Source organism: Telmatherina bonti (genome assembly GCF_933228915.1).
Source record: "Telmatherina bonti genome assembly, chromosome: 20".
Classification (NCBI taxonomy): domain Eukaryota; kingdom Metazoa; phylum Chordata; class Actinopteri; order Atheriniformes; family Telmatherinidae; genus Telmatherina; species Telmatherina bonti.
The window spans coordinates 9341873-9369088 of NC_136618.1; the positions used below are offsets into that span (position 1 = coordinate 9341873).

Here is a 27216-nt window from a genome sequence, read left to right on the forward strand (position 1 = left end):
CTCTACATCTCTGCATCTCTGCATCTCTACCTACATCTCTACATCTCATCTCCGCATCTCCGCATCTCTGCATCTCTACATCTCTTCATCTCTGCATCTCCGCATCTCTACCTACATCTCTACATCTCATCTCCGCATCTCTGCATCTCTACATCTCCGCATCTCTGCATCTCTACCTACATCTCTACATCTCATCTCCGCATATCTACATCTCTACATCTCTACATCTCCGCATCTCTACATCTCCGCATCTCTGCATCTCCGCATCTCCGCATCTCCGCATCTCCGCATCTCCGCATCTCCGCATCTCTACATCTCCGCATATCTACATCTCCGCATATCTACATCTCCGCATCTCTACATCTCCGCATCTCTACATCTCCACATCTCTGCATCTCTACATCTCTGCATCTCTGCATCTCTGCATCTCCGCATCTCCGCATCTCCACATCTCCGCATCTCCGCATCTCTACATCTCCGCATCTCTACATCTCCGCATCTCTACATCTCCGCATCTCTACATCTCCGCATCTCTACATCTCCGCATCTCTACATCTCCGCATCTCTACATCTCCGCATCTCTACATCTCCGCATCTCTACATCTCCGCATCTCTACATCTCCGCATCTCTACATCTCCGCATCTCTGCATCTCCGCATCTCCGCATCTCCGCATCTCCGCATCTCCGCATCTCCGCATCTCTGCATCTCTACATCTCTACATCTCCGCATCTCTACATCTCTGCATCTCTACATCTCTGCATCTCTGCATCTCTGCATCTCTGCATCTCTACCTACATCTCTACATCTCATCTCCGCATATCTACATCTCTACATCTCTGCATCTCTACATCTCTGCATCTCTGCATCTCTGCATCTCTGCATCTCTACCTACATCTCTACATCTCATCTCCGCATATCTACATATCTACATCTCTACATCTCCGCATCTCTACATCTCCGCATCTCTACATCTCTGCATCTCTGCATCTCTACCTACATCTCTACATCTCATCTCCGCATATCTACATCTCTACATCTCTGCATCTCTACATCTCTACATCTCTACATCTCTACCTACATCTCTACATCTCATCTCTACATCTCATCTCCGCATATCTGCATCTCTGCATCTCTGCATCTCTACCTACATCTCTACATCTCATCTCCGCATATCTACATCTCCGCATCTCCGCATCTCCGCATCTCCGCATCTCTGCATCTCTGCATCTCTGCATCTCCGCATCTCCGCATCTCCGCATCTCTACCTACATCTCTACATCTCATCTCCGCATATCTACATCTCTGCATCTCTGCATCTCTACATCTCTGCATCTCTGCATCTCTGCATCTCTGCATCTCTGCATCTCTGCATCTCTGCATCTCTACATCTCTACATCTCTACATCTCTACATCTCTGCAAGCCCGAACAGTAGCAGCACACAGCTGACTGACGTGTGTCTAAATGTTTGTTCTGGTCACGTGACCAAGAAGGTTTTTTTCATCCTGCTGCAGGACGAGTCACAACGCCCAAACCAGAGGACGGAGCGAGTCCACAGCGGTTCTGATCCACTGCAGCAGCATCAGGCGGTCTGTTTGTATGAAAAGCTGGAAAAAAAAAATTTTTTTTTTCTTTTTTTTAAACAGAAAAACTATTTCAAGGATTTTTTTTTTTTTTGTTTTACTTCCAGATTGATCTTCTGATTTCCTGATTTGGATTCTGTTCCAGATGTTCTGCTCCTAAATGTCCGCGCATCTTCTCTTCATCAGCTCCGCGTTAAATCCAGGTGGAATTTAAGATTCTTCTCCTCACATTTAAAGCTCTTTATGGCTCCACCGGATTCCAGAGATCCAGACTTTCCCAGTCGATCATTTCCCTCTGAGACTGCAGGTTTACTGGTGGTTCCTAGAGGTTCTACACGTAGACCAGAGGCAGAAACCTCAGTGATCAGACCCTCTTTGTCAGGAGTGACCAGCTCCAGTCCTCAAGGGCCAGAATTCTGCAGGTTTTCCATGTATCCCTGCTCCAACGCGCCTGACTCAGACTAGTCTAATCTTAAAGTCAGGTCTGGCTTGGGGACCCTGATCCATCCCATTAGTTCTGCTGCTATAGGCAGACGTCCCATGATGCACTGGGCCTTCTCTTCTGGTCTCATGTAGGAAAACATCATTTTTTTTGTTTTTATTATGACATAAAAAGGTGCTGACCCCTCTTTCCTGTCCTCTCAACCCCCAACCAGTTCAGATGTCCGTCCTTCCTTCCCCTCACCAGTAAACACGACTCGGCAGGCGTTCTCTGGACTCTTTGACTCACCTTCTTGTTTCGGTTGACACTCAGGAAGTAGACGCTCTCCGAGCCGACAAACGGAGGACCCCAGGCCCTGGTGTCATCTCCTACACCTGTTTACCAATCCAACAACAAAAAACATCCGGTTTCCCACAATCCTTCACTCGCAGCCGGTTAGAGCCCAACTGGGAACTCACCTGGTCTCTCCACCTTGATCACCTCTGCTCCCAGGTCTCCCAGGATCATGGTAGAGAAAGGACCCGCCAGAACTCTGCAAACATCCAGAAAGACTTTACCTCCCATGCCGAGGCACAGAGCAGAGAATTACCGCTGGACACAGGGAGACCCACCTGGTCAAGTCCAGGACTCTGACGCCATCTAGTGGCTGGATGCTTTCAGCTGCTGAGGTCACATTCAGACAAAGGAAAACGTCTATTTATACCTTCTTCCAGCTGACAAATACCAAAATGTTTCAACAAAAACCCTAACGTCGAATGAAACTGGATGTTTTCCCTGCATCAGTTCATTTTTCTGCCTTTTGATTAAAAAAAACTTTCTTTGCTTTTATAGACTTTTCTATCAGAATCAGACACGTTATTGAACCAAGGCAGGGAAAGTGCAACGTTACCACAGCATTAAAGAATATAAAGAAAGAATGAGAATAACATTATCTACATAATGCAAACATTCTACACACAAAAAACTATCCAAATAAAAAAATATATATACAGATCAAATATTGTGTGAATTATGTCAATGTCTAGAAAGTCAATATTATTGGAACTGCAGTTATTTTTCACCAGAAAATTCTGGATATTTTCTTAAGGACCAATTCATAAAATGTAAACATAAATGTATTTGTGTCTCATCCCTGAGCTCAAATATAAACTGGGACTACTGGTTTAGGATATACTGGTCTGAAAATTATCCTACAGGGTATACCATGATGCAAAAAAAAATTTTCACTGGTTTGCAGAAGAACAGAGTCCAAAGTATGAGGACAATTTTTACAGCCGACTGAGAGGATCATTAAAGAGTTACTTCCACACAATGATAGCTGTTAATAATTTATCTTCTGTTCATTTTATTAAACTACTTTTAGATACCAAGTTTAATGAGTCACAGTGAAAATGAAACTTATGAATTTTTACAACACTAATTCAGACCCCTGCAGTCAGTAAAACAGTTATTAAAAGCCTTTTATTTTCACATAAATTACATTTTTTTTCTGTTGTGAATCTTTATGCTATCATATTTATTAGTTATGAGTTTAAATTTAGTTTAATTGTGATAATCTTCGCCACTTCCGGTGTGAAACAGATCATTTTTAGTAGTTTTAAACGCTTATAAGCGACTAACAGGCATGTTGCTGCAAGTTTAAACCGTTTTTAAAAATGTTTGTTGTTGGTGTACAATCACTCATAAAAGTCCTAACATGGGGAGTTATTATCCTGCAACATATCTGGGAAGTTTAATCACATTTTATGACAGTGTCATTGATTATCTGATAAATCCCCCTCACTCTGCTGGAGGCTAACATTAGCCTGCTAGCTGCCGTTTGGGAACAATACCTGTGTTTGTGCCGGACATCCTGCAGCCGCAGCCCGGCTTCCTCGTCGGTTCATTCCGTTGCTGCAAAGAGCTAAAACGGAGCGGAGAAAAATATGCAGGACGGGTTTTCAAAACTCTGAAAGTTGCCAACATTTCCACACGTGTTAGCATCCAAATGCGACACACTGCCACCTCACTTCCGGTCAGTTCAATTCAAAGTAAAAGTTCGGTTTTAATAATTTATTAAAGCTATAAACAACATTTGTTGTCCATCACACTGATTATCCCTGTTTGTAAACCCGTTTGTACTCCACCAGAAAATGCTCTTCAAACAAAAAGAGACAATAAACAATCAAAATTAAAAGTTAAATACTTTTTTTTTCTTTCTTTCTTGTATTTATTCAGACTCTAGGTCCATTTTAAAAAATAAAAAAACCAAGACAAAACAAAAACAATACAGATACACAAACATATTTAAAATAGACAAGTGTACCAGTGCTTCCACATAGCAGACTGATATCTCATGGTACTGAAAGAAGGCTGGGTGAAGATTCTTATAATCCCATTACAAGATCCATCAAGACGACATATAAATTTAACATAAATCGTCTCAAAAGAGCATGAAATGTGACAAGCTGTGCATTACAAAGAAGTTCCCGAGCACTATGCCATCTTGGTTTCCCAGAAGAATACGCAGACAATCATTATACGCAACCTGAAGTTTACGGAATACCATCCATGTTCTGTTGCTTATCCGGGGTCGGGTCGCGGGGGCAGCAGCAAGCAGGGAAGCCCAGACTTCCCTCTCCCCAGCCACATTTGCCAACTCTGCGGGGGGGAATCCCAAGGCGTTCCCTGGCCAGCCGAGAGATATAATCCCTTCAGTGTGTCCTGGGTCTCCCCCGGGGTCTCCGCCCAGAGGGACGTGCCTGGAACACCTTATCAGGGAGATGTCCAGGAGGCATCCTGACCAGATGCCCTAACTACCTCAAGTGGCTCCTCTCAATGAAAATTATAAATGAAAATATAAAAAACAGTACACAAACAAAACAGTTTAAAAGAAGAATCAAAAAAGGCTCACAGAAATAAAGCAGAAAAATCAAACAAATTCAAATTAAAGGAAAAAAGGAAGAAAAAAAAGTGACCAAATGGTATATTTATTGTATTTACTCCCTCACTTCTGCAGTAATATCACATGTTAGCCCCTTTTCAGACCAAGATTTTCCATTTAACAGAAAAATAACTTTTTTAAAACATAGTGTTTATTTGGCTCTTTGACAACATGATAAATTATTTACATACATTTTCCATACAGTCAGCTTGTAACATGTCAGAGTTATTATGCAACAGTTATCCACCAGAGGGAGGAAGAGAAGCTTAAGAGTATAAATTATAGTGTTTAACCTTTAAAAGTGAAGGCTATTCAGAAGTGCCAAAAATTATATACAGTCAATGGTGAGGACACGTTTATACGTCTGGGATGCATTAAAGGGGTGCTATAATGGTATTTGGAGTTTTCTGAGCCTTCTGCCGTGTTACAGTGTTGAATCCTCATCAGACATGTGAACGGCATTAATTTTTATCACCTAAACGCATGTTCGAGTTTGAGTTTGAGTTCCAGCACTCTCTCCGTTCGGTTTCCATGGCAACGAACGTCGTTTTAGAGTTTTTTTTCTACTTGGAAATCCTTGTGACATCCCGGGGGATAAGGTTCAGTGATTGGTTACCTTCTACGTGTTAACAAGGGCATGTACAAATACATCAGGCGGGTGGAAAACGTGGGATAAAGTTATTTCCAACGGTGGCTGGTGAGTTTACCAAAGAGAGACATCCTGCTGCATTCGTTGCTGTGGGTTGCTGTTTTCCACTTCGTTTTCAGGGTCTGATTCAGGTTCCAACATGTAGGGCTGTATGCTATGTGTTGACATTGTATTTTGTGTTTTTTATTGAGTTCATATGAGCCTAATCCTTCTGTTTATGAGATGTTACAATGACGGCGAAAGCAGGTGCGGCGCGCTCCCGATGTAGTGCAGTGGCGGGAGGCGGGGCTTAATGCGGAAGAGTCTCAATCCACTCGTTTTGCCCACAGGCTGATCTGACAGCCTACGGCGAGGGTCGGTCTGAAGTTAATAAAGCGATTTGTGACAATAACTCGATCAATCCCAGCCTTTCTGGTCTCAGAAATAAAAATAAATTAGCCTGAAATGCACTGAATAGTTCCACTTTAACGACAGAACACCGGTACAGTAGTTTTAAAGCACAGCGTTATTTGTTCTTTCAGAGACACGTAGGAAAAGTGATGCCACAGCAAATGTCTCATTGTAAGAGAAAGTTATTTAACTAAAGTATTTTTTCTCCTTTCTGCCCCAAATGACCAAAATAAATGAAGTAAAGGGTCATGTGTATAATCTGGTCTTTACAGAAAGTTGACGTGTGGATTAAAACAGAAGTATCAGAATAACGACGTGTGTTACTACCAGAGTAAATTCAGCTGGAACACAGTAGAAAATGTAAACAGTTTTCTCTTTCTAAACGAAAACCACTTGCTTTCAGTAAAGACCAGTCGACAGCAGCCCAGTTTATCTGGGAATGAGTAAAGTAACTGTGCTGCAAACATGAACTTGAGCAGTTTACAGATGTTTTAAGACAGATATTACATACGTAACCCAACAGTTGTTTAGCTTGGCTTTGTCACCGTCTGACATTTTGATCAAGATGTTTAGAACAGATGACATTTTCTCTGATTATGTTGCGTGAAATGCAGAGGGAGGGATGAGTATACTATCCAGTTTAACCACTGCAACCATTTCAAAGACCAGTTCCACGTTGTGAACACAAGGTGGCCGCGTTGTCACATTTATCTGTACCTTGCATTATTTTTGAAAGATCAAGAAAGAAGAAAAACACTTAAAACACATCTTTAATGTCAATATTAACAGCATTAAAAGCGAGAATGATGCAGTCTTTTAATCCACAAGCATTTAAGGGAAAGTAAAACTTGTATAAACATTCATAAGAGGTGAAATATCTTTGTTTAGTCATGTCTTGCAAGGCCAATTAATCAACAAAAAACATTAAACTTTTCAATTCTCTTTATAAGTATATTCTATTAAGTTCAATGCAGAATCTTGCAGCTTAAATTTGATTCTTTTGGGAGAAATTAACACACTGCAAAGTCGCCTGAAACATGTACCTGTTTGAACGCAGCTCATCTGGAGGGTTTGTGTTGGTATAACTGGATCGCCGCCGTTGGGTTGTTATGGTGGAAAAAGTCTCAGTAAAGTTAAGGATTCTGCTGTTAAACTGCTAGTTAACTCAACACTTCAACCAGATCCTGCTCATTAAACCTGAAGAAATCACCTCAATCACCCTGGCTGTACAGAAGTCCATTCAGGACAAGATGACAACCAATATGAAAAGTTCAGCTAAAGGTTCATTTACATCATAGGACAACAAAACAAATACATTTGAATTCATAGCACCAGATACCCTGGAACTTACTCAGGTAAAAATAAAATAAAATAAAAAACTTAAAATGAAAACAAACAACAAAAAGACAATTAGAACTTACACAAGTAGAGGAAATAGTCATTTTATTAAATTAAAAAAAAAAAAAAAAAAAAAAAAAACATGTTAAGTATCCATATGAAGATCCATTTCGGACACTTTAACAAAAACGATGTATCAATGAAGAGGTTGAAATCTAATTAATATGGAACTTATTCAAGGAACATGTAAAATAAATAAATAAAAATTAAAAGCTATAAAAAAAATTACCACTATAAGTAATAAGCAAACAGTGTTTTCATGAACAAAAACATCAAGTATGTCTACACAGATCGATGTAAGACAAGGAAACCAATATGAATTCATAACTGGCTAAAATATGAAGGATCTAATGTGTGCCCAGAATTACATCATTTAAAATAAAAGTTTACCTTTTTTCATAGAAGACAAAAACCAGTTTGACAGTATTAAACATATGGAAGAACATTTGAGTCCTAAAAATGAAAAAGTAACAATGAAAACTTGGATATTTAATAAAATATTAAAAGGTAAAAAGAAAAAACTGGAGGGAATTCTCGTCCATTTTTTTGTAACAAAACCAACAAACTCAGACTACATCCAGAATGTACAAATACTCAAAATTCTTCTTAAAAAAAACTCACAGAAAACTTACCACCAGCTGTTAACTTCATGTGCAGCTCAGCAGATGTTTACAGAGTCCATCATGACTGAAAATGCAGTAAAAATGACACTTTTCATGTAAATCTGTCCTCTGATTCATTGTTAATACTCACAATGAAGCAGGTTTATGTTTGACGCATATAACAACATCTCTGGTTAACAGGAGCTAATGTTCGCTGTCTGTTGTCCCAGAAGAGGATGCAGGTTCAGCAGAGGGAGCCGTGACACCCTGCATCAGGGCTCTCCAACTCCAGTCCTCGTGAGCTACCATCCTGCAGGTTTTAGTGTTTCCCTGCCCCAACACAGTTGATTCAAATGAAAAGGTTCTTCAACAACATGTTGTCATCTTCTGCACTTGCTTGTTAAAGAACCATTGATTTGGGTGAGGTGTGTTGCAGCAGGGAAACACTGAAACTTGCATGATGGTAGATCTGGACCAAAGTTTATAGAAACCGTTTCTACAGTGTTTCTACTCATGTCAGCGTAGAAATACAACAGATAGAACAGACTGGAAGTCGGACACAGCAGATATGATCTGATTGGAATCAGCCATGTTGAAACACCTGTTTCCTGTGAGACTTGTAGACTATTTTATTTATATATTTTCTTGATCTGATATTTTTTAGTTGTTATATTTGAAAACAAAGTGTCTGTCACACTGATCTGTTTATTGTCTGCTGAGCCTTCATTTGTGCCATCATCTTCCTCACTCTGTGACACAGTTAGACTCTGTGAAATAATCTGTGGAAGAATAACTTAAACCAAGAAGTTTTTTTTATATAGATTTTGCTTTTAGGTAGGAAATAAAAATTGATTTTACACACAAAAAAATCTTGTTTTTTGTCGGTCAACCTGAGGTTGTTACAGTTCTTCCACACTGAGACCTGCGCCTGCCAATGACGTTGGACTATATGGCGCTCCTTAACAGTGCAATAAGATGCTTGTGGTGTTTAATTTATTACTAGATATTTTTGCTTTTATTTTACATTTCCTTTGACAAACTAAACATGTTTTCCCCTAAACAATAAAACCCCTTTGCATCTGAAGATGAATCAATTTTATTATCATGGCAACTTCCAAATACATTGCAAACATGCTGAAAACACCACCAAGCGCAGCTTTCCCTTTTTATTGATACACCTGTACATCTAATTTATGTATAACTGGTTAAATTGTGAATTAATATTGCAAATATAAACTAAATAGGAATCCCTAACATTAACGTTGAGTCACACTGTTTATTATTAATTGTGTAATTTTTCGGTGCCTTTCTGCTATCTGGAGTTTTTGAAGTTATGGTCAACAGGCTGCGGCAAGTCCCGTTTGATCGCTAATGATGGATGTCTTTCTAAACGTTGTCCGTGTATCCTACAAAATAGAACTAGAATCCCACTTTGCTGAAATAACTACTTCCGTAAGTTGTCTGGACCAACCACAATTGTTTACACAACTTCCAGCCAACCATATACTGTGATGTCATCAGCAAGCGCGGGGCCCCCAGCAGATCTGTCCATCCGAGCAGAACCAGTACCTACACCGGATTAAACACCAGTAGGAAGGTTTTATAAGCTGCATTTCCACCTCTGTAGCAAATAAGCTGGTGGATTTTACTGTTATGCTAACTATGCCAACGAACAACACTAACAAAAGTCAATGAAAAGGTTAGCTTGAGGCTAATTTCGCAACTATAGTTGACTTTTTTTATTGAGGAGCTGCAACTTCAGTGTCCTTTTTAAATCTCTCTCCTTCTTGAGCTCCTTCCACCTGGAGAAGACCTGCTCCATGTTGATAGAGCTGTTGATTGGCCATTAGCCACCGGCCATGCTGCCTTTTAAGTCCCTTTTGTCTTTCTTGGCAATGGTGAAAACTGGTGTAAAATAAAATGGAACATATTTTCCATCTTGCCAGCACAGTAAGCCTCTGTTGCTGAACTTTTCCTGGTGTGTGTGTTCTGGCTAGCCTGGCTAAACCTAAAAACAGCTGATTATGTCCTGTTGCTGCTTTTTGTCCCTTACCGGCAGCTGTAGTTTGAAGATCGCAGACTGTCATGACGCTTCCCTACTGGTTTACCTGTATTACTTTTAAATTAATCTAAAATTCTTCGCTTACGAAAACATATCAGATTATTAGCACATCATAAACCATCACAAGCTGCACTTCCATGACACCTAGAATTGCACAAAAACTAAATATCACAATAAAAAGTCGAGAATGGAAACACCGACATTTTGAAAAAAGTCTTATTTATTGCCAAAAAGTTTTTACGTTCTCATGAGTTTTTTTTTTTGTTTGTTTGGTTTTTTTTTTTAGACGTTTCAATCTAAAAACATACCGCAAAAGTGTAATGGAAACACTTTTTTCGCATTTACGTGCCCCCAGACCCTCTCCCTGTGCTGTCACCTTATCGTGGTGGAGGGGTTTGTGTGTCCCTATGATCCTAGCAGCTATGTTGTTGGGGGCTTTATGCCCCTGGTAGGGTCACCCATGGCAAACAGGTGTCTAGGGGAGGGACCAGACCAAGCACGGCTCAAAGACCCCTCTGATGAATACAACCAAGTGCATAAATGTTCCCTTGCCTGGACGCGGGTTACCGGAGCCCCCCTCTGGAGCCAGGCCTTGGGGTGGGGTACGAGAGCGAGCGTCTGGTGGCCGAGCCTTTGCCTGTGGGGCCCGGTCAGGGCTCACCATCTGCTAAGGGTCGGGTGCAGTGTGAGCTGGGCGGCAGCAAGAGGCGGGGACCCCGGCGGTCTGATCCCCGGCTGCAGAAACTGGTTCTAGGGACAAGTGTGAAGCGGCTGGGATGAGAATCGGCACCTCCAAATCTGAAACCATGGTCCTCAGCCAGAAGAGGGTGGATTGCCCTCTCCGGGTCGGGGGTGAGGTCCTGCCTCAAGTGGGGGAGTTTAAATATCTCGGGGTCTTGTTCACGAGTGAGGGAAGGATGGAGCGAGAGATCGACAGACGGATTGGTGCGGCGTCTGCAGTAATGTGGACTCTCTGCCGGTCTGTCGTGGTGAAGAAGGAGCTGAGCCAGAAGGCAAAGCTCTCGATTTACCAGTCGATCTACGTTCCTACCCTCACCTATGGTCATGAGCTGTGGGTCGTGACCGAAAGAACGAGATCTCGTATACAGGCGGGTGAAATGAGTTTCCTCCGCAGGGTGGCCGGGCTCTCCCTTAGAGATAGGGTGAGGAGCTCGGTCATCCGGGAGGAGATCAGAGTAGAGCCGCTGCTCCTCCACATCGAGAGGAACCAGTTGAGGTGGCTCAGGCATCTGGTCAGGATGCCTCCTGGACCTCCCTGGTGAGGTGTTCCAGGCACGTCCCTCTGGGCGGAGACCCCGGGGGAGACCCAGGACACACTGAAGGGATTATATCTCTCGGCTGGCCTGGGAATGCCTTGAGATCCCCCCGCAGAGTTGGCAAATGTGGCTGGGGAGAGGGAAGTCTGGGCTTCCCTGCTTAGGCTGCTGCCCCCGCGACCCGACCCCGGATAAGCGGCAGAAGAAGAAGAGGTGTCATGACCAAATAATTTCCATAAAGATGGCGCGGCGTGGAACAAACAGCGGCAAATTTCAGAGTTTTATAAAAGAAAATGTGGGAGAAAAGTTTCAAATATCCGTCGCAACCGCAATTTTTGGAAAATCTTGCGAGAATAACAAGATTTTACGAGAGTCTAGGCTAATACGCTAAACACTGTTCAATGGAAATGCCGTATATCGCATTTTTTGTTTGTAGAAACTAACAAATATCGCTTTTATTTTGCAAAAAAATGTGGAAATTAAGCTACAGATAACACATAAATGCAGACATTTATCCAGTAAACAACAGAAAATGATGTTCCTCTAATAATAAAAAAAAATATATTTCAAAATATATTTTGCAACAAGTTAAAATATAAACGTTATGTCAAAATCCATCAATGAAAAGGCAAATGAACTGTCAAGGCTTCAACCATAAAGCTTTCTCCTGGTGTTGGAGCGTAGATGAAACATGACGAACGGGAATATAAACCACCTTTCAGACCATCACATGGTTGGTCTTCTTCCTGGTCCAGTTCTGAGCTCTTGTGGATTCATAAATCCAGATTGGACCTGGGGGACCTGTACCCGTTTTTTCTGACAGTATGTCGTTTGTTTGTGACAGTCTGAGATAAAAACAACATAATTGGAGGCTATCTGAGCCCAGAATGGGTCATTCCACCAGACCAGCAGATTACAGAGAGCGGTTCTGTCCGCCTCCGACTGCGCGAGGAGGTGAGGAGGGTTCGGGAGGAGGAGTCGAGAGAGCTTCACTCAGAGAGGGAGAGGGTGAGAGAGAGAGAGAGAGAGAGAGGGAGACAGAGAGGGGGACAAACGGGACCATCAGAGTGAAAGTTGTGCGGATGTTTCGGGGAGATGCTGTCCGCGCCGCGCACATGGATCCGCAAGTTCCCTGCGAGCTGCATCACCTCGTAAGTCCCGCCGGGTTCGGTTCTCCTTCAGGCTCCTCTGGTCCTGAGACAGAGTCCGGATCTAGAGGTTTACATGAGATAAATGATATGTGCGAATTTGACATGCGCGCGCGCGCATTTAAACGCGTCAAAAACAAAGGAAAACGCACCAGAAACAGAAACATCTGCGGGTTTTTAACTTCACCTCCTCAGATCTGGAGATTTTTTTCTGGGAGAGAGGGAGAAAAAAAACCTCCCTGTGTGCACAAGTTGTTCCGTGCACATGTGCTGTCGCGCGCGGCTCGGGTTACATGCGCACATGGATCAGTTTGCATTTGCTGTGGAGCTCAGGAGGCTGTCATCAGACTTTGGTTTGTCACGGATGGAAGCTGGTTGGAGGAAGACTATTTATTTATTTATTTATTTATCTAATCTTTACTGGTAGATTACATTAGATTGCATGATATCACTGCGGAGTAAATATAGAATATTGGAATATATTTGATACAGAAGAGCAGGTATACACGTGATATATAAATCTGCATGGTGTGTGTAGAGACGTGTGTATACGTCTTTGGTAAGTCAGTGATGTACAGTTGTGTTCATATGTCTTCATCCCCTTTCATTAAAGAAAAGGCTGAATTTACAACAGTCACTCAAATAACTGGAGACTTAAAAAAGGAACATTAACTAAAAATGAGCAAAACTATAATTTAGTAATATAAGACACTGTTTTTTTTTTATTTTTTTTTTTATTTAATTGGGTTAAAGAAAGAAAAAAAAACCCAAGCAAATTGGTCCTGGACAAATTAGAGACTTTTCTGTTGAACAGTGGGACAAAATACCTGTCAACAGGTGCAGAAGTCTGACTGAGAGGAACAGAAAACACCTGACTGGAGCGGAAACATTAAAGGATTGTTCAACTAAATATTACTTTATGAGTTATGTAATATGTAATAAATTATCTTATTTCTTTGCTTTTTAAAAAAAAATATTTCTATTGAACCAGAATTAGAAGTAATGATTTTCATAAAAATTGTATTTATTATTACTTCAGTCAATTTCAGCTTATTTTACAGGCAGCTGTTTGGTTGTTTTTTTTTTTTCTTCTTTAATGAATAAATATGAGAACAACTGTAGATTATTACCAGGATACGGTGAATACAACTTGCAGAGATGCTGAGCCTCGTGTTGTTCACACATCACCATCTGGGTCAGCTGGGAATGAAACAGACCTGAGAACGTTATATGATCACATTACTGAGCTTGTTGCCTCGTGCGCCTCAGGATGGGCGATTAGAACCAAGAAAAGACTTGATGGGATCTCTTGGTTTCCTTGGCAAGGTTATTCTTTTAGGAACTGGTGAACACAGTTATTTACTGGACTAGTGTGAATAATTTAATGGATTTGTTTTAATTAGATTATAATTAAACAGAAAATGTGTAGCTGGCACAAAACTGGCAAAAGGAACAAACCAGAGAAGAAGAAGAGGAACTGGAAGAAGACAAACGCACCTGGAGAAGACACTGAAGAAGCTGAAAACAGCAGAAGATCTTCATGGTTTCATTGTTCTACTTGTTTCTGGTGTTTCTGGAGGTTTTTTGAGAGCTGAATCTTTGTTTTGATGACCAGAGCATGAGGTCAGAAAGACGAGGAGGAGGAGTACAGGAGGAGGAAGAGCCTCTTAAAGACAGGATGTGTAGTTGTACAGACCAGGTTCACAGGGAGATCTGGAAACCAGGTTTAAATTAGAAATGTATCAAGCTAAAAGGAGAAATTTACACATTTACAGCATCATAATGTTGAGAGTTTGGCTTTTATTTATTTCATTTGCTTGGTGTGGTTCTGATTTCAGTGGTTTGTTTAAGAGTTTGCTTAAAATATTAATCATAATATTATTGTCAGATTTTAAAAAGGCACAAAATAAGACTCATGATAAAAAAAATAAATAAAACAAACACACAATAACTGCTAAATTAGACTAGAATAGAAGCTCTGAATGAAATGAACTCAAGAACCATTTGGCAGCTGAAAGAATCGACTCTTTTTAAAGATTCGAGTCAAAAGAGTCGAATCTTTGAAAAGAGCTGGACTTCCCATCATTAGTAAAAATAACCAAATCTAGTTTTTCTTCCTGAATTCAGACATTTAAATGTAAAACAGTCACAGTCTGGATGTTGACATCATGTACAACTAAAATGTGTCGACATGAGTAGAAAGTCTCAACGTACCTGAACCCACCAGAGTCTGGAGAAAAGCTGCTCTGCTGTGGGTTTAGTGTTTCTCCCACCACTCAGACTAGACTCCCTGACCTCCATCTCAGATATGGTTTGTTTTCGCTACACAAACTTTCCTTTGCGTTTTAAAGGGTTTTAATCCCCTGATGACTCATTTCTGCTCAATTATGTGAATTAAAGTCGTTTCCTGTGAAAGAAACCGACTGGGGAAACGTGTCCTTCAGTCGAAGCAGCAGGAATGTGCTTTACGTTCGCTCTTTGTGCTTTCATGGCGTCTTTCTGAATCTAGTTTGGAATTAAGTTCAACTTCATGATCTGGAAAACTCGGCGTGGTGCTGATACTGATCCTGACCAGGTAACAGGAAGTATCAGATGTCATCCAATCAGATTACAGCCTGCTGATTGGAGCTGATAAGTGTTACAGGTTGCTCTGCAGTTCATGTCATGCTGCGCTTTTCTATCGATGTTTGCTCCTACAATAAACCGCATGTAGGCTCAGTCGACCCTGCGACGGCCTCAGAGACCTGCTCCCACGCTGGATGTGCCTTTCAGTCCGCTGCTAACAGGAGAACACCTGGAAATCTGCCTACCTGCTGCCCCGTCTTAACTTACACATTCAGGTTAAGAGTTCATTTGTGCTCGGAGGGCTGCAGAAAGAGGCTGTTAGAGGAGGCTGCGTGGCTGCAAACCCTCCCCCAACACAGTCCTCATCTCACTCAATCATTAGGATTAGGTTTTTGGACCTGAACGGACTGTGAAACTGGGGAGCAGCGAGAGAGAGGCGAGTCAGGAAGAATTTGACTGATTCCAACAGGTTTTGACTTGATCTGCAGCGTAAACGCCGCAGGCCGCAGCCAGTTGTCCACCACATGCCACGCTGCAGGTACACTGTGTCTTCATAAAGCGAATCTATAAGTTACAGTCCTCTGCTGGGAATTCCTTCTCTCTGACGGCTCATTGGCCTGCAGCCTTCTGGGAAAAGAGAGTGTAGAACCCAGCCGACATGCCACCGTGCACCTGCATGCTTCCACGCTGCAGGTGAACTCCATGATGTGTGTGTTTATCTGCTGACTTTCTTCGATGCTTCGCAGGTTTCCAGGAGATGGTTCTGGGTTTTCATCCTGGATCTGGACAGAAATCCAGAATTTTCTCACAGAATTAATTCAACCCTTCTAGAGTCCCTCTGTTGGGGTTTCTGTGTGTTCAGGTTCAAATCTGCGTTATAATGTTAAACCATGAATGTGCTAAATGCTAATGCTTCATGTGATCCGTGCAGCCAGCTTCACAGATAGAGATTAAGCCTCGTTCTCGGCTGAAAGGCAGAAAATCAATGAAGCTCGTCCCTGACAAAAGCTTTTAGCGTGGGACTAGGATTGATCCGCGTCTGGAAAATGGAGCCGTGACAGTTAATAGTTCAGGTTTTATCACATTTCTCATGACTGCAACTTTTATTTTCCCAAACTGCTGGAATGTATCTGCTTTATATCATGTTATTCATCTCACTATGTTGACATGATGGTTTATTTTTAAGCTTCAGGAATGTCCTTTTCTGGAAACATAAGAACACAGAGCAGGCTGCTGTAGCGTTCTGCTGTTTACCCACAATGCCTTCTGCTTTGGAGTCTGCGTCCCGGATTTAGTTTTCTCCATTCCCATGGACAGCCCGTCTGGAGCAGACTGGAGGTGAATTTCTTTTTACTGAAACATTTCTTCCTGATGAGGAACAGACTAGAACAAACGCTGCATCACAGCCTGGTTAGCAGGGAATATCCAACACCCCCCCCCCCCCCCCCCCCCCCCCCCACAACACACACACACACACACACACACACACACACACACACACACACACACACACATGTGCACTCAGACTTTGAATAATCTTTATACTTTTATAAGAATTTGTTATCTCTATTTATAGCACAACTCTGAGATGCACCTTCATTTTGTTATTCTATTCTATTCTATTCTATTCTATTCTATTCTAATCAAGAGATGGAGAGATCTGGAACAATGAAAGGACAGGAAGAAAAACAAAACAATGGAACAATGCTCACCAAACACAACAGGAAGTTAGAAAATAACTCCAGAAATATAAAACAAAAAGTTCGGAGAGACGATCAAAACCAAGTCGGAAGAAGTTATAAAAACTGAAGACAGAAAACTTGAGAAAGTTTGTAAAATAATTTGACAATGGCTCTGAAAAACTTTCACAGGCTGTAAACTGGTTGTTAAATCATTTTAAACCTGCTGTGAACCAGTTTTAAACTGGCTTTAAGCAGGTTGTAAATAGACAGTAAACTGGCTGTAAACCAGCAGCAATTTCACTCTAAACTGGCTTCAAACTGGTTGTTAGTTGGCTGTGAATCAGATTACATTTGCCTAAAAGTTGGCTTTAAACAGACTGTATATTGGCTGTAATCTGGTTTTGAATAGACTCCTATCGTGGAAATGAGATGTAATTTGGTTTTAAATGGACTGTATTCTGGTTATAAATTGGATTGTATTTGGTTTTAAACAGGCTGTAATCTGATTTTAAATTGACTGTAATCTGGTTGTAAATTGTCTATAATCTGGTTTTGAATAGTATGTAATGTACTTTTAAATTGGCTGTAATCTGGATTTGAATTAGATGTAATCTGGTTGTAAAAGGAGTATTCTAGTTGTAAATTGTTTGTATTTCTTCTGTAGCATGCGCAGCATCGTGTTGCTTCCTTGGTTTTCACTCTTGTTGCTTTTGAATACTTACCACGTTTAGCAGCGTCTCTCATTCCACAGAATAACACATTATACTATCTTGTAAAAACAAAATACTTGCATTATACGTGTAATAGAACTGCTTAAAAGGACAGAAAATCTATAAAAAGAAAGATTTGTGTCTCTGATTGGAAGATGTGACCGTTAAAAGTTTGCTGCTGATGTAATGATTTACAGAATATTACAATATCTTAGTAACACGGTAAGTGGCATATTTATTGTGAATGTTTTTGTTCAGGATAAAGTTGTAGTAAATATCAGGTACAGCCGTAGTTTTGATCTGTAACAGATATAAAGTTGATCAGTAAATATCGTGCAGTTAAACCCGGATGCAGCAGGTCAGTGTAAATTATATTAAGTTCAGAGAAATAAAACCTCCATGACTGTTTTTATTTGTCTTCGTTCTCCAGGTGAAACTTATTTTGTTTCATTAAGCAGCAGTGAAACTGAACTCTTCCTGCTCAGATGTTTCACATTAAAAATGAAAAGCTTTGCAGACGTGACCGTGCATTGCGTAACATCGTCAAAACAAGTGAAACAAAGACAAACTCATCGCGTCGTTGCCTCTGTGTCGCTCACGCCGCTTGGAGATACTCAGAGTTTCCAGTGAAACAATCAAACTGGGATCAAGCGGAGTGATATGAAGTGGAGTTGGATAAATGCAGATGAGGAAAATGGATTCATTTCTGCTTCCAGCGCTGCAGCTTGGCAGCCAGCATCAGTCAAACCAGAACTCCCAGCAGGCACCGAGGGAGCTGCTGGCTGGTTTAACTCAGAGATATCAGCATCAGCGTGGCTTTAACCTCCTGCTGAATCAGTCATGAGGAGGTTTCTTTCCCCAGTGAAGTGATACTGTACAGCCAGCAGGGAGGAGGAAATCCTAACCTCGACTTTCCATTAGTTTGCATGCAGGTTACTGTTGTTCCAAACATAACGAGGCTGGACAGACAGTCAGCTGTTTGGACGCTGCAGAGGACAACAACACCGAGAGAAACCGTTTCTAACGGACCTGGAGGGTCTCGGGTTTATTCCTTTTGTTTGTAAGAATCAGAGAGGATCAGTAAACAAACATCTGACGTTAAATAAGTAAGTTAAGTTTATTTATATGGCAAAAAATCCACAACAGCATGAAATAAAATACATCAAATATAAGTACGAAGTGTAAAAGTTTAACTCCAAGCTTGCTGAAGTAAAAAAGTCTTCAGCTGTTTATTACAAAATAAACAAATTAAAAACAATGTAAACAGGCAGATAAATGCAGTTTGGCTGCTAAACTGTATGAAAGGGAAAATTAAAAAATACATTTTCTTCTTTTTATTTATTTCTGAGAAGATTTTCCACCAGTTAATCTGTTTGGAGACATCTGTCACTTCCAGTGCAGGAAATGTTGGCCGTGTTTGGTGGACGTGTGCAGCAGCAACGTCCAGGAAAACCACTTGCATCCAACATCCATCATCATTCATCATCAGCCGATCAGCTGACAGAAACACATGATCTGTGATTACTGAGGAAACCTTTGTCCAGTTACTTTCACACAGATTTACATTCACAAGCTTTACCAGCAAGAGAAGCCGCTGCATGTAAACCTGGTCTACAGATCCAGATCCAGATCCAGATCCAGATCCGTCCACTTCTCTGGACTCGGAGACGTCCAGGACGGACCACCAACCTAAGAGATGGTCAGACCAACAACTACTCCAGATCTTTGTCAGGAAACAAGCATGTAGTGGCGAGGGATTCAGCTCCCAGGCTGCTGAATGCTGACATGATGAGTCTGAACACTTTTATTTCCCTTCATTTCAACCCCTTAATGCTGACATTTATTTACAGTTATATAAACAAGAAAAATATGGGAAAAAATATGGAACTAAATGAGAAAAAAAACTAATAAATACAAATAATTTGTAAATAAATTACGGTAATAATTGATAAATAAAAATCAAATAATTAGCAGTTAATATAATAGACAAAAATAATAATAATAATAATAATAATAAGGGCATGGTGGTTCACACTGTGGCCTCACAGCAGGAAGGTCGCTGGTTCGATCCTTGACTGGTTTGGACCTTTCTGTGTGGAGTTTGCATGTTTTCCCGGTATCCTGGATTCCTCCCACCGTCCAAAGACATACATGTTAGATTTATTTCACTCTAAACTGCCCTTAGGAGCGCATGTGATCGTTTGTCTCAGTGCGGATGAGCCTTTCGCCCAAAGACTGCTGGGATTGGCTCCAGCTTCCCTTCATTGGACTAAGCGGTTGGGATAATGAATGAATGAATAATAGCGAAGAAAAATACATGAAGTAATGAGATAAATGAATTTGCAACGGCAGATACGGAGGAAGGAATTCTTTAGGAATTGAACGTTTTCCAGGTTTTACTGTAAATTTGCTAAAAGCAGTTCGGGTGGCCACAGTCCCGCAGGTGTTCCATGTGTCCCAGCTCCAACACACCTGACTCGAATAATTCTACCATTGTGCAGAACTTAATAAGCTGTTGGATCTGAAGTCAGCCAGGTGCGTTGGAGCAGGGACACATTGAAAAGCTGCAGGACGACTTTGGACACTTCTGGCTTAGAGGGTCTGAGGACAAGTCGGCTGTTTTGCATGCTGGGTCACAGCAGTGTCGTCGTCTGAATGGATTTTATTAAACGTATAAACTGATATTTTACATCAATAAAGTTTGTGAATCTAAAAATCATCCAGACTGCTGTCGGCGTGACGTCCAGAAGCCCGTTTCTGTGACCAGAGCTCAGCGACGTTCTTCTGCAACACATCCTCTTCAGGAACATCCTGCATGTTTTATCAGGAGGATGAAGACGTCCAGGACTCTGCCCACCATCCTGAACTGGAATGAGTGGGATGCTGCATTCCAGCAGCATGACTGAGGAAGAAGAGGGTACTGGTGAATGAAGTGCATGCTGTTGGCATGACAACAGCAGGCTGAAAAGCAGATCAGATCTGGTTCCTTGTGTGGTTTTGGTTCAGTTCTGGTTCCTGGCTTCATTTCTGTGTCATTGTTTTTAGACTTTCTGGCTCTCGTTGCCGTTTGGTTTTCCTGTTTGCAGTGATTTCTTCATGCACTGCCTTTATCTCAACCTGCGTTTGGGTTCTGCTTCCTCCACACACCCTGAACCTTCTGTCAGAAGCAGGAACCAGAAGGCTCCCATCCCAACCCTGGACTAAATCATTCCTGAAACTCTTCATCACTTCTCCTCAACGTCTTCTCAGTGTTTGGAGAAGGAATGGAAACTTTCCCAAACAGGAAAGGAGTCATTGAACCATCATTTTCGCGAACGCGCTGCAGGTCTGAGGCATAAAAATGGATGAAAATCAACAAACGAAACAAAACTAATGAGAAAAAACAGGAGTTAAAAATGTCTGCAATCACATTAAAGGGTAAAAGAACGTTGTATGGCCAGAGATGGTTGTAGAGGTGGTAGAGAAGGTGAAATGTTCTCTAAATATGGACTATAAACTGTTTCAGACATCGAAACCCTGGCAGCGGCTGATTAATGATTTGTTCTTCAGGCGGAGAGAACTTTATGTGGTGTTTGCCTTGCAGCCCTGCAGCCTCATACCACACTTTACTGTGAGATGGTTCCTCTCCGCCTGACAGATTTCTGGAGGAGGAAACTGTCTGAAGCCTGAAATATTCTCACATTTTTGTGGTTTGCTCACTTATCTGAGGTCCTCTCTGTGCCTGGTGCTGCTATCCTGGATGCGGTTCCACCTCTGCCGCAAGATATTTGGGAATTACAGGCTAAGCAGATTTATTCCACATGGTTAGAAAAGCTGATTCTACCTCCTTTCCGTTAGCTTCAGCTGCTTGTGAGGATGTCTCTGACAGAAGTTAACTAAAGGAATCGTCGGCCAGTTTAAGCAGAAACAGATCTTCTGCATATTTGTTCCTGTTGCTCCGACACGGTCTGGCTTCTGGCAGGCCGGATGGATCCTGTCTTCAGCGCAGCCCGAGGTGGGTTTAGGATTTCAGTAGATAACCTTCCAGGAATCTGCAACTCCTTAACTTTGGTTTGATTTATCAAGACATAGTTCCACTTTCTTTTGGCACAAAAAAACGGATTTTTTTCTTCAGTGGATGAACAGAGGGGGTGCATGAAGAGAAGGACAAGTTCGGTCCAATAAGAACCGTCGTTGCTCTGGGAGTCGTGCGAAGCTGCAGGATGAAGGATGAAGAATCCAGAGCTACAGGTTACAGGGAAATGAACTCATAGCTTTGAGCCAGATGCAACTTCCCTGGAAGCTGCGAAGGTAAAAGACTGCTTGTCCTCTAAAGCTGCAGAACTGCGTCTCCTCGCTGATGTGAGTGTTTCCATGACAACACGTCTTGGTATCAGTTCAGGTGGATTTCATTAGCCGATGTCTCAGTGGGAAAAACACGACGGGGGATTAAAGTCCTCACAGCTGCAGATGGAAAAGATATTTCTATGAACAAGCTGCATCATCTGAAATCTCCTGTTTGTGTTGCGCCCCCTGCAGGTGGACGAGGAGATGGCGCCTGTGGATTCTGCTCGTCCTGCTTCTCGTCTGCGTTGCCATTCACACGTTTGTCACGCAGCAGGCCAGGTGGGTGGGAAAAGAAGTTCAAGGATGTTTAACATCGCGTAACATTCTGACTGAGTTCAGGACTTTTTCCAGGGCCGTCAAGCTGATGGGAGTCCTGCGTTTGACGTCATCTGTGAACAAACAGAACCTGTTTCCTACGCTGCAGAACCTGCTGGTCGGCCTCCACCCTGAGTCTCCTCTGGCAGCGAAACCGGATCAGAGATCAGAGACGGGAAGAAGCGCGGCACCTCGTTGGGATGAGGGGGGGGGCGAGTCTTCAGATGATGCTCTGTCAGCTGCAGGATCTCCGAGGGAAGCAGGAAAACTTTCATCTGGGAAGTTATTCCCGCCTGAACTGGACACCTTCCACGTTACGAGCGAAGGGTCTTCAGACCGTCGTCGTACCAAAGCGTCCTGCAGCCCCAAGTCCCACATCGTTTTCCTCAAGACACACAAAACAGCAAGCAGCAGCATCCTGAACATTTTGTATCGCTATGGCGAAAGCAGGAACTTGACCTTCGCCCTCCCTGTGAGCCGACGCAGCCAGCTGTTCTACCCGCTCTTCTTCGCCGCACGCTTTGTGGAGGGCGTCAGCAGCGGCCGTGTCACAGACTTCCACATCATGTGCAACCACATGAGATTCAGAAAATCTGAGGTGAGCCTCGTCAGGAAATGTGCTGACATGGTTGTTGTGACTGTTGTACGATTAATGTGGGATTATAATTCAGGTGCTTCGATGGCAGGAACCGTAAATCAGCTTCAGATGGAGCTAATGGGACGGATGCTAACAGGTCCGCGGTGAGCCACTCTGTTCAGTGGATCCATAAGATACACTTTGATGGACTAAATTTAGTGCTTAACATGGTAAAAAAAACAAAAAAAAACATGCAAAACCCATCTGAATGTTTAGTTATCTTGTTGACTAAGCCAGGCTTAGGATTCATGCTCTATTCTGACACATTTCTAGCTTCATTTTTCTTGTAATATTCAGTTGTATTGTTGCCGGTTGACCCGTAGTTTCTCAGAGATATTGAATGAAAGGAAACAACTAGACCAGCTACTGTAATGATGAATCAGCCGGGAGGTTTTTCAGACATCACCAGGTCGCTGGATGGTGAAATATGAATGCAGAGATTCAGCTTTTCCTTCGGTTCTTATTGCAGACGACATGAACTTGTGGAGTTCTGTGTCTCATCTGGATGCTTCTTTTTTGCTCTGTGATACATTTCTTCCAACAAAGATCACACATTGATTGGTCTGAACCTGTTGTGGGGTAACCTTCAGGACCTGGAGATTCAGCCACACAGATCACAACAAAGTGGGGTTTATTGCAACCGGGGAGTCCAGAGGAAAACCAGGGAACAGTCCGACAGGAGGTTCTGGAAAACACTGTAGCACCTTAATCCTGAAAAGGGCTCCAGGTACGAGACAGATCCACAACCCAAAGGCATCATGATTAAACAGACAAGGGTTAAAATCCAAAAAGGTCATGTCTGATGAGGCACAAGGAGATCTGAGGGACGTAACCTCGGAGACCGCTGGATACAAGAAGGTGAGTCATGCTGAGCATCTGGCGGAACAGGATGATGAAGCAGAAACAGGAGATGGTTTAAGTCGGGCGGAGAGCAGGAGAAGATGGCGAGCAATCCGGTGGAGCAGAAGAGCTTGATGAGGAAGAGGAGGTTCCTGCAGAGCAGCGATCATGACAGAACCAGAGGTGGAACGTAACACATGACGTTTACTTGTGTTGCTGTAACGGAGTAGTTCTTCTGAGTAATTTGTCATTTCTTCAGTAGTTCTTGAAATGAATCCTTGTACTTTGACTCAAGTATATTTCCTCCTAAATATTTTTCTGTTTTTACTTCACTGCGTTGGAAATGTCCTGAGTTACTGAGTGAAACATGGAATGCAGGGAAAAGCATCAGCCTGAACGGGCGTGAGGCTGAACGCCGCGGATTGGCCACCTCCGCTGCTCATCTACTGCCGTCACGTTCAACGTCCTCTGAAAGCAACGGATGTGCATGAACGTGCACAGATGTGCAAGAACGTGCACAGATGTGCAAGAACGTGCACAGATGTGCATGGGTGTGCGCAGGTGGAATTCTTACTGATGACCTGTTGAAAAGTTTATTAAAAACAGGTTGAACTGGATTTATTACAGAACCTTTTTTACATTTTATGACCGCTGTTTCAACGTAACAAGTATTTAGTTACTTTCACGTAACTGAAAGTAACTAAATAACTTTTACTCAAAGTAAATTTTAAATTTAGTCCAGTTTTACTTTTACTTGAGTAGAATTTAACTTTTACGTTATTACAGATTTTCATGACTCTTCCACCCTGGTATGAACACAGTTCATGCTTCCACTGCAGGATGGTCCTGGATGCCTCCGAGTCCAGAGAAGTCTACGCACCTCTGGATTTCTGGACTAACGCCTGTAAATGTAACTCTGTATTGTGGAGTTGGACAAAGCCTCCACAGTTGTCCTTGTTCATCTGTCAGCTGTGGAGGAACGATGGTTCTTGATGCAGGTCGTCTGAAGGATCACCTTGTTCAGATTAGATTTGCTTTCTTCTCCTTTACACACTTTTCACTCCAGATTAGTTGTTAACCTTTTAAAGCCCGACCCAATGAAAAATAGTGAGAAAATTCTTCTAAAGTCTTTATTTGGCCGTTTAACAAAATGTAAAATGAACAAGAATCCGTTTTGCCTTATGATCAGTCAAAATGGTTGTTGTGTAAAAGGTGTCCACCAGGGGGCAGAAGATGAGCATCTGATTGTGTTAAACAAGGCTTTGAGGAAAGTTTTGACAACAAAGTCTTGCAAAATGTCTCAGAAACTGTGAATATTAAGTATAATAAAGCATTAAGGGGTTAATAATATTTAACTTATTATTGCCATAGCAACAGCTAGGCGGGTACCATATTTGCTTTTTGAATGCAAACTTCTTTCTTTTTGTCTTATTGCAGTTTTCAGCCACTTCCTTCTGGTAATGTGAGTTAGATGTACTAGTTTTCTGTTTTAATATGACATGACTGTGTACATCAGTTGTCTCTGCTGCATTAGTTTCTGCTCTGAAACTGTCCCCACTGGCGTGTCTATTGTTATAAATGTGTTGATCAAACATGCGTAGAGGCAGAAACATTTACGTCTCTTCCAATCTGTCTTTAAGGAACTTTGTTTTTTAGCTGTTCAATAATTTTCTCACATCTGGAGACAAGCTGAGGTCTTCTGTCCATCTTTGCTGCTCAGACACTTCCATAAAAGCTGCTTTTAGAGCGAATGAACATTTTCTGTTGAAATTCAGTCATTTTCTTCACCGCTTTGTCCATCTAAGGGTAATGCCGCGGGGAAGCTGGAGCCTATCCAGCCAGGAGAGGCAGGTACACCCCAGAAAGGTTCCTGTTGATTTTCTTTCCCACAAACAGCATCAGCTAGCATTAGCTCTTTATGGCCTTGATGCGAACTAACTTTCTGGAATGAATATTAACCAATGAAATGAAGCAGTAGAAAGAAAACATGAAACATTTTAGTTTTGTGCTTTTGCTGCGATGCAAGTGTCTAATGAATCAATACTTTTTATATTCTAATCCAACTTGTTCTAACATGCTTCCTGTGATTATCACACCTCAGGTTGCCAAAGTAATGCCTCGGGACACCTTCTACTTTTCCATCCTGAGACATCCGGTGGCCATGATGGAGTCCATCTTTGTTTACTACAAGAGCATCCCAGCTTTCCGTAAGACGCACAGCCTGGACGACTTCTTGGACAACATCAGGAAGAACTACCACTCCTCGGTGAGCAACAACCACTACGCGCACAATGTCCTGGCTTTTGACTTTGGCCTTGACAACAACATGGCTGATGGAGATAAAGACCTGGATGAGAGCGCCATTTCTGCTATTGTGGCGATAGAGCAGGACTTCCATCTTGTTCTCATTTCTGATCATTTTGATGAGTCCATCATCCTACTTAAGCACGCTCTCTGCTGGTCTCTGGAAGACGTGGTCTCCTTCAGGCTGAACAGTCGCAGCGAAAAAGCACGTCAACAACTTTCACCACAAACCGCTGAAAAAATCACGAGGTGGAACGCTTTGGACTGGAGGATCTTCCTGCACTTCAACACCACCTTCTGGAAAAAAGTGGACAGTCTGGTTGGGAGGGAGAGGATGAAGCAGGAGGTTTCTCAGCTGAGGCGGCTGCAGGCTAAGCTAGCGAACACATGCCTGAAAGACGGGGGGGCGGTTCACCCGTCAAGAGTGAAGGATTTAGGACTGAAGCCGTTCCAGTATGGAGCAGCTGTGATTCAGGGCTACAACCTGAACCCAAACCTAGACACACAAACTAAAACGAAATGCCAGAGGCTTATAACTCCTGAACTGCAGTACACGAATCATCTGTACACACAGCAGTTCCCAGAGCTAGCTGCTAAGCTAACACAGAAACCTAAAAGGTTAGCTTGATGCCCAGATGGGAATGTTTACTAAAACCAGTATACTGTGTTTTTAAACGTGAGAGAAAATTAGTTTGTTTCACTTCAAGGAAGTAAATGGTCTGTTTGGTCCATAGACTGAATATACAAAGATGGACGGAGCCTCCGTGATGTCACCCGTAGGTTTCTGAAGAGCTGAATTGAAGCTCGGTGGGCGGTTCCTCCCATCGCCATCTTGGCAGAGGCATGCGTGTTGTGTTGCCCGAAAAATACATATATGGGCAAAGAGGTGGAGCTGAGAGGGGGGCTGTGAGCATCATGGTGGATGATTGACATCAAGCGAACTCTGAGCTTTCTGTTGCTAAGAGCTAACCGAGCTAACCCGGAGTTAACAGGAGCTAACCAGTAAACGGAGGAGGAACTGCAAACGGAGGTTGCTGGTTAGTGGACTAAAGCTAAGTCACGTTGTTAACCGGCTAAAAACCGTGATTGTTCTCCGTTCTTCTTTCTTGAAGCGGGAGATCGGTACCTGTCAATCAAAAGGACTCGCCCCTAAATACGCTGAACTTTGAGATTAAATTACTTTTAAACGGGCGAGTTAGAAAAAAATTCACTCCCCACACAGTTGTCATGAAGGTAAACCTGACTTATTAACCAAAAATAGATTTTTGAACCAGGCTGTAAACATGTTTATTTCTGCTGTGAAGTTGGTCGTTTTAACATGGGAGTCTATGGAGATTTGCTCTGTTTCGCAGCCCCTAGTGGA

At 42.3% G+C, this 27216-nt stretch overlaps 2 protein-coding genes across 2 annotated transcripts in view; one reads left to right on the top strand and one right to left on the bottom strand.

Annotated features, from left to right (window-relative positions):
• Nucleotides 1-3988, bottom strand: part of sugct (succinyl-CoA:glutarate-CoA transferase) — a 95613-nt gene extending 91625 nt beyond the window's left edge. Inside the window, exons 1-4 of the mRNA XM_079259375.1 lie at nt 3858-3988; nt 2637-2688; nt 2484-2557; nt 2314-2399 (exon numbers count right to left, since the gene is read on the bottom strand). Of these exons, the coding sequence (XP_079115501.1) occupies nt 2314-2399; nt 2484-2557; nt 2637-2688; nt 3858-3876 (231 nt within the window). The 5' untranslated portion in view covers nt 3877-3988. The remainder of the gene's footprint in view (nt 1-2313; nt 2400-2483; nt 2558-2636; nt 2689-3857) is intronic.
• Nucleotides 3989-12213: 8225 nt separating this feature from the next.
• On the top strand, nt 12214-26481 carry LOC306770693 (galactose-3-O-sulfotransferase 2-like; the record flags this gene model as incomplete). The annotated part of the gene is made up of 5 exons (XM_079259593.1): nt 12214-12477; nt 21747-21772; nt 21950-22036; nt 22109-22670; nt 25651-26481. 5 exons carry the CDS (start codon nt 12214-12216, stop codon nt 26479-26481), a joined length of 1770 nt encoding a protein of 589 aa, XP_079115719.1.
• Between the last annotated feature and the right edge of the window lie 735 nt (nt 26482-27216).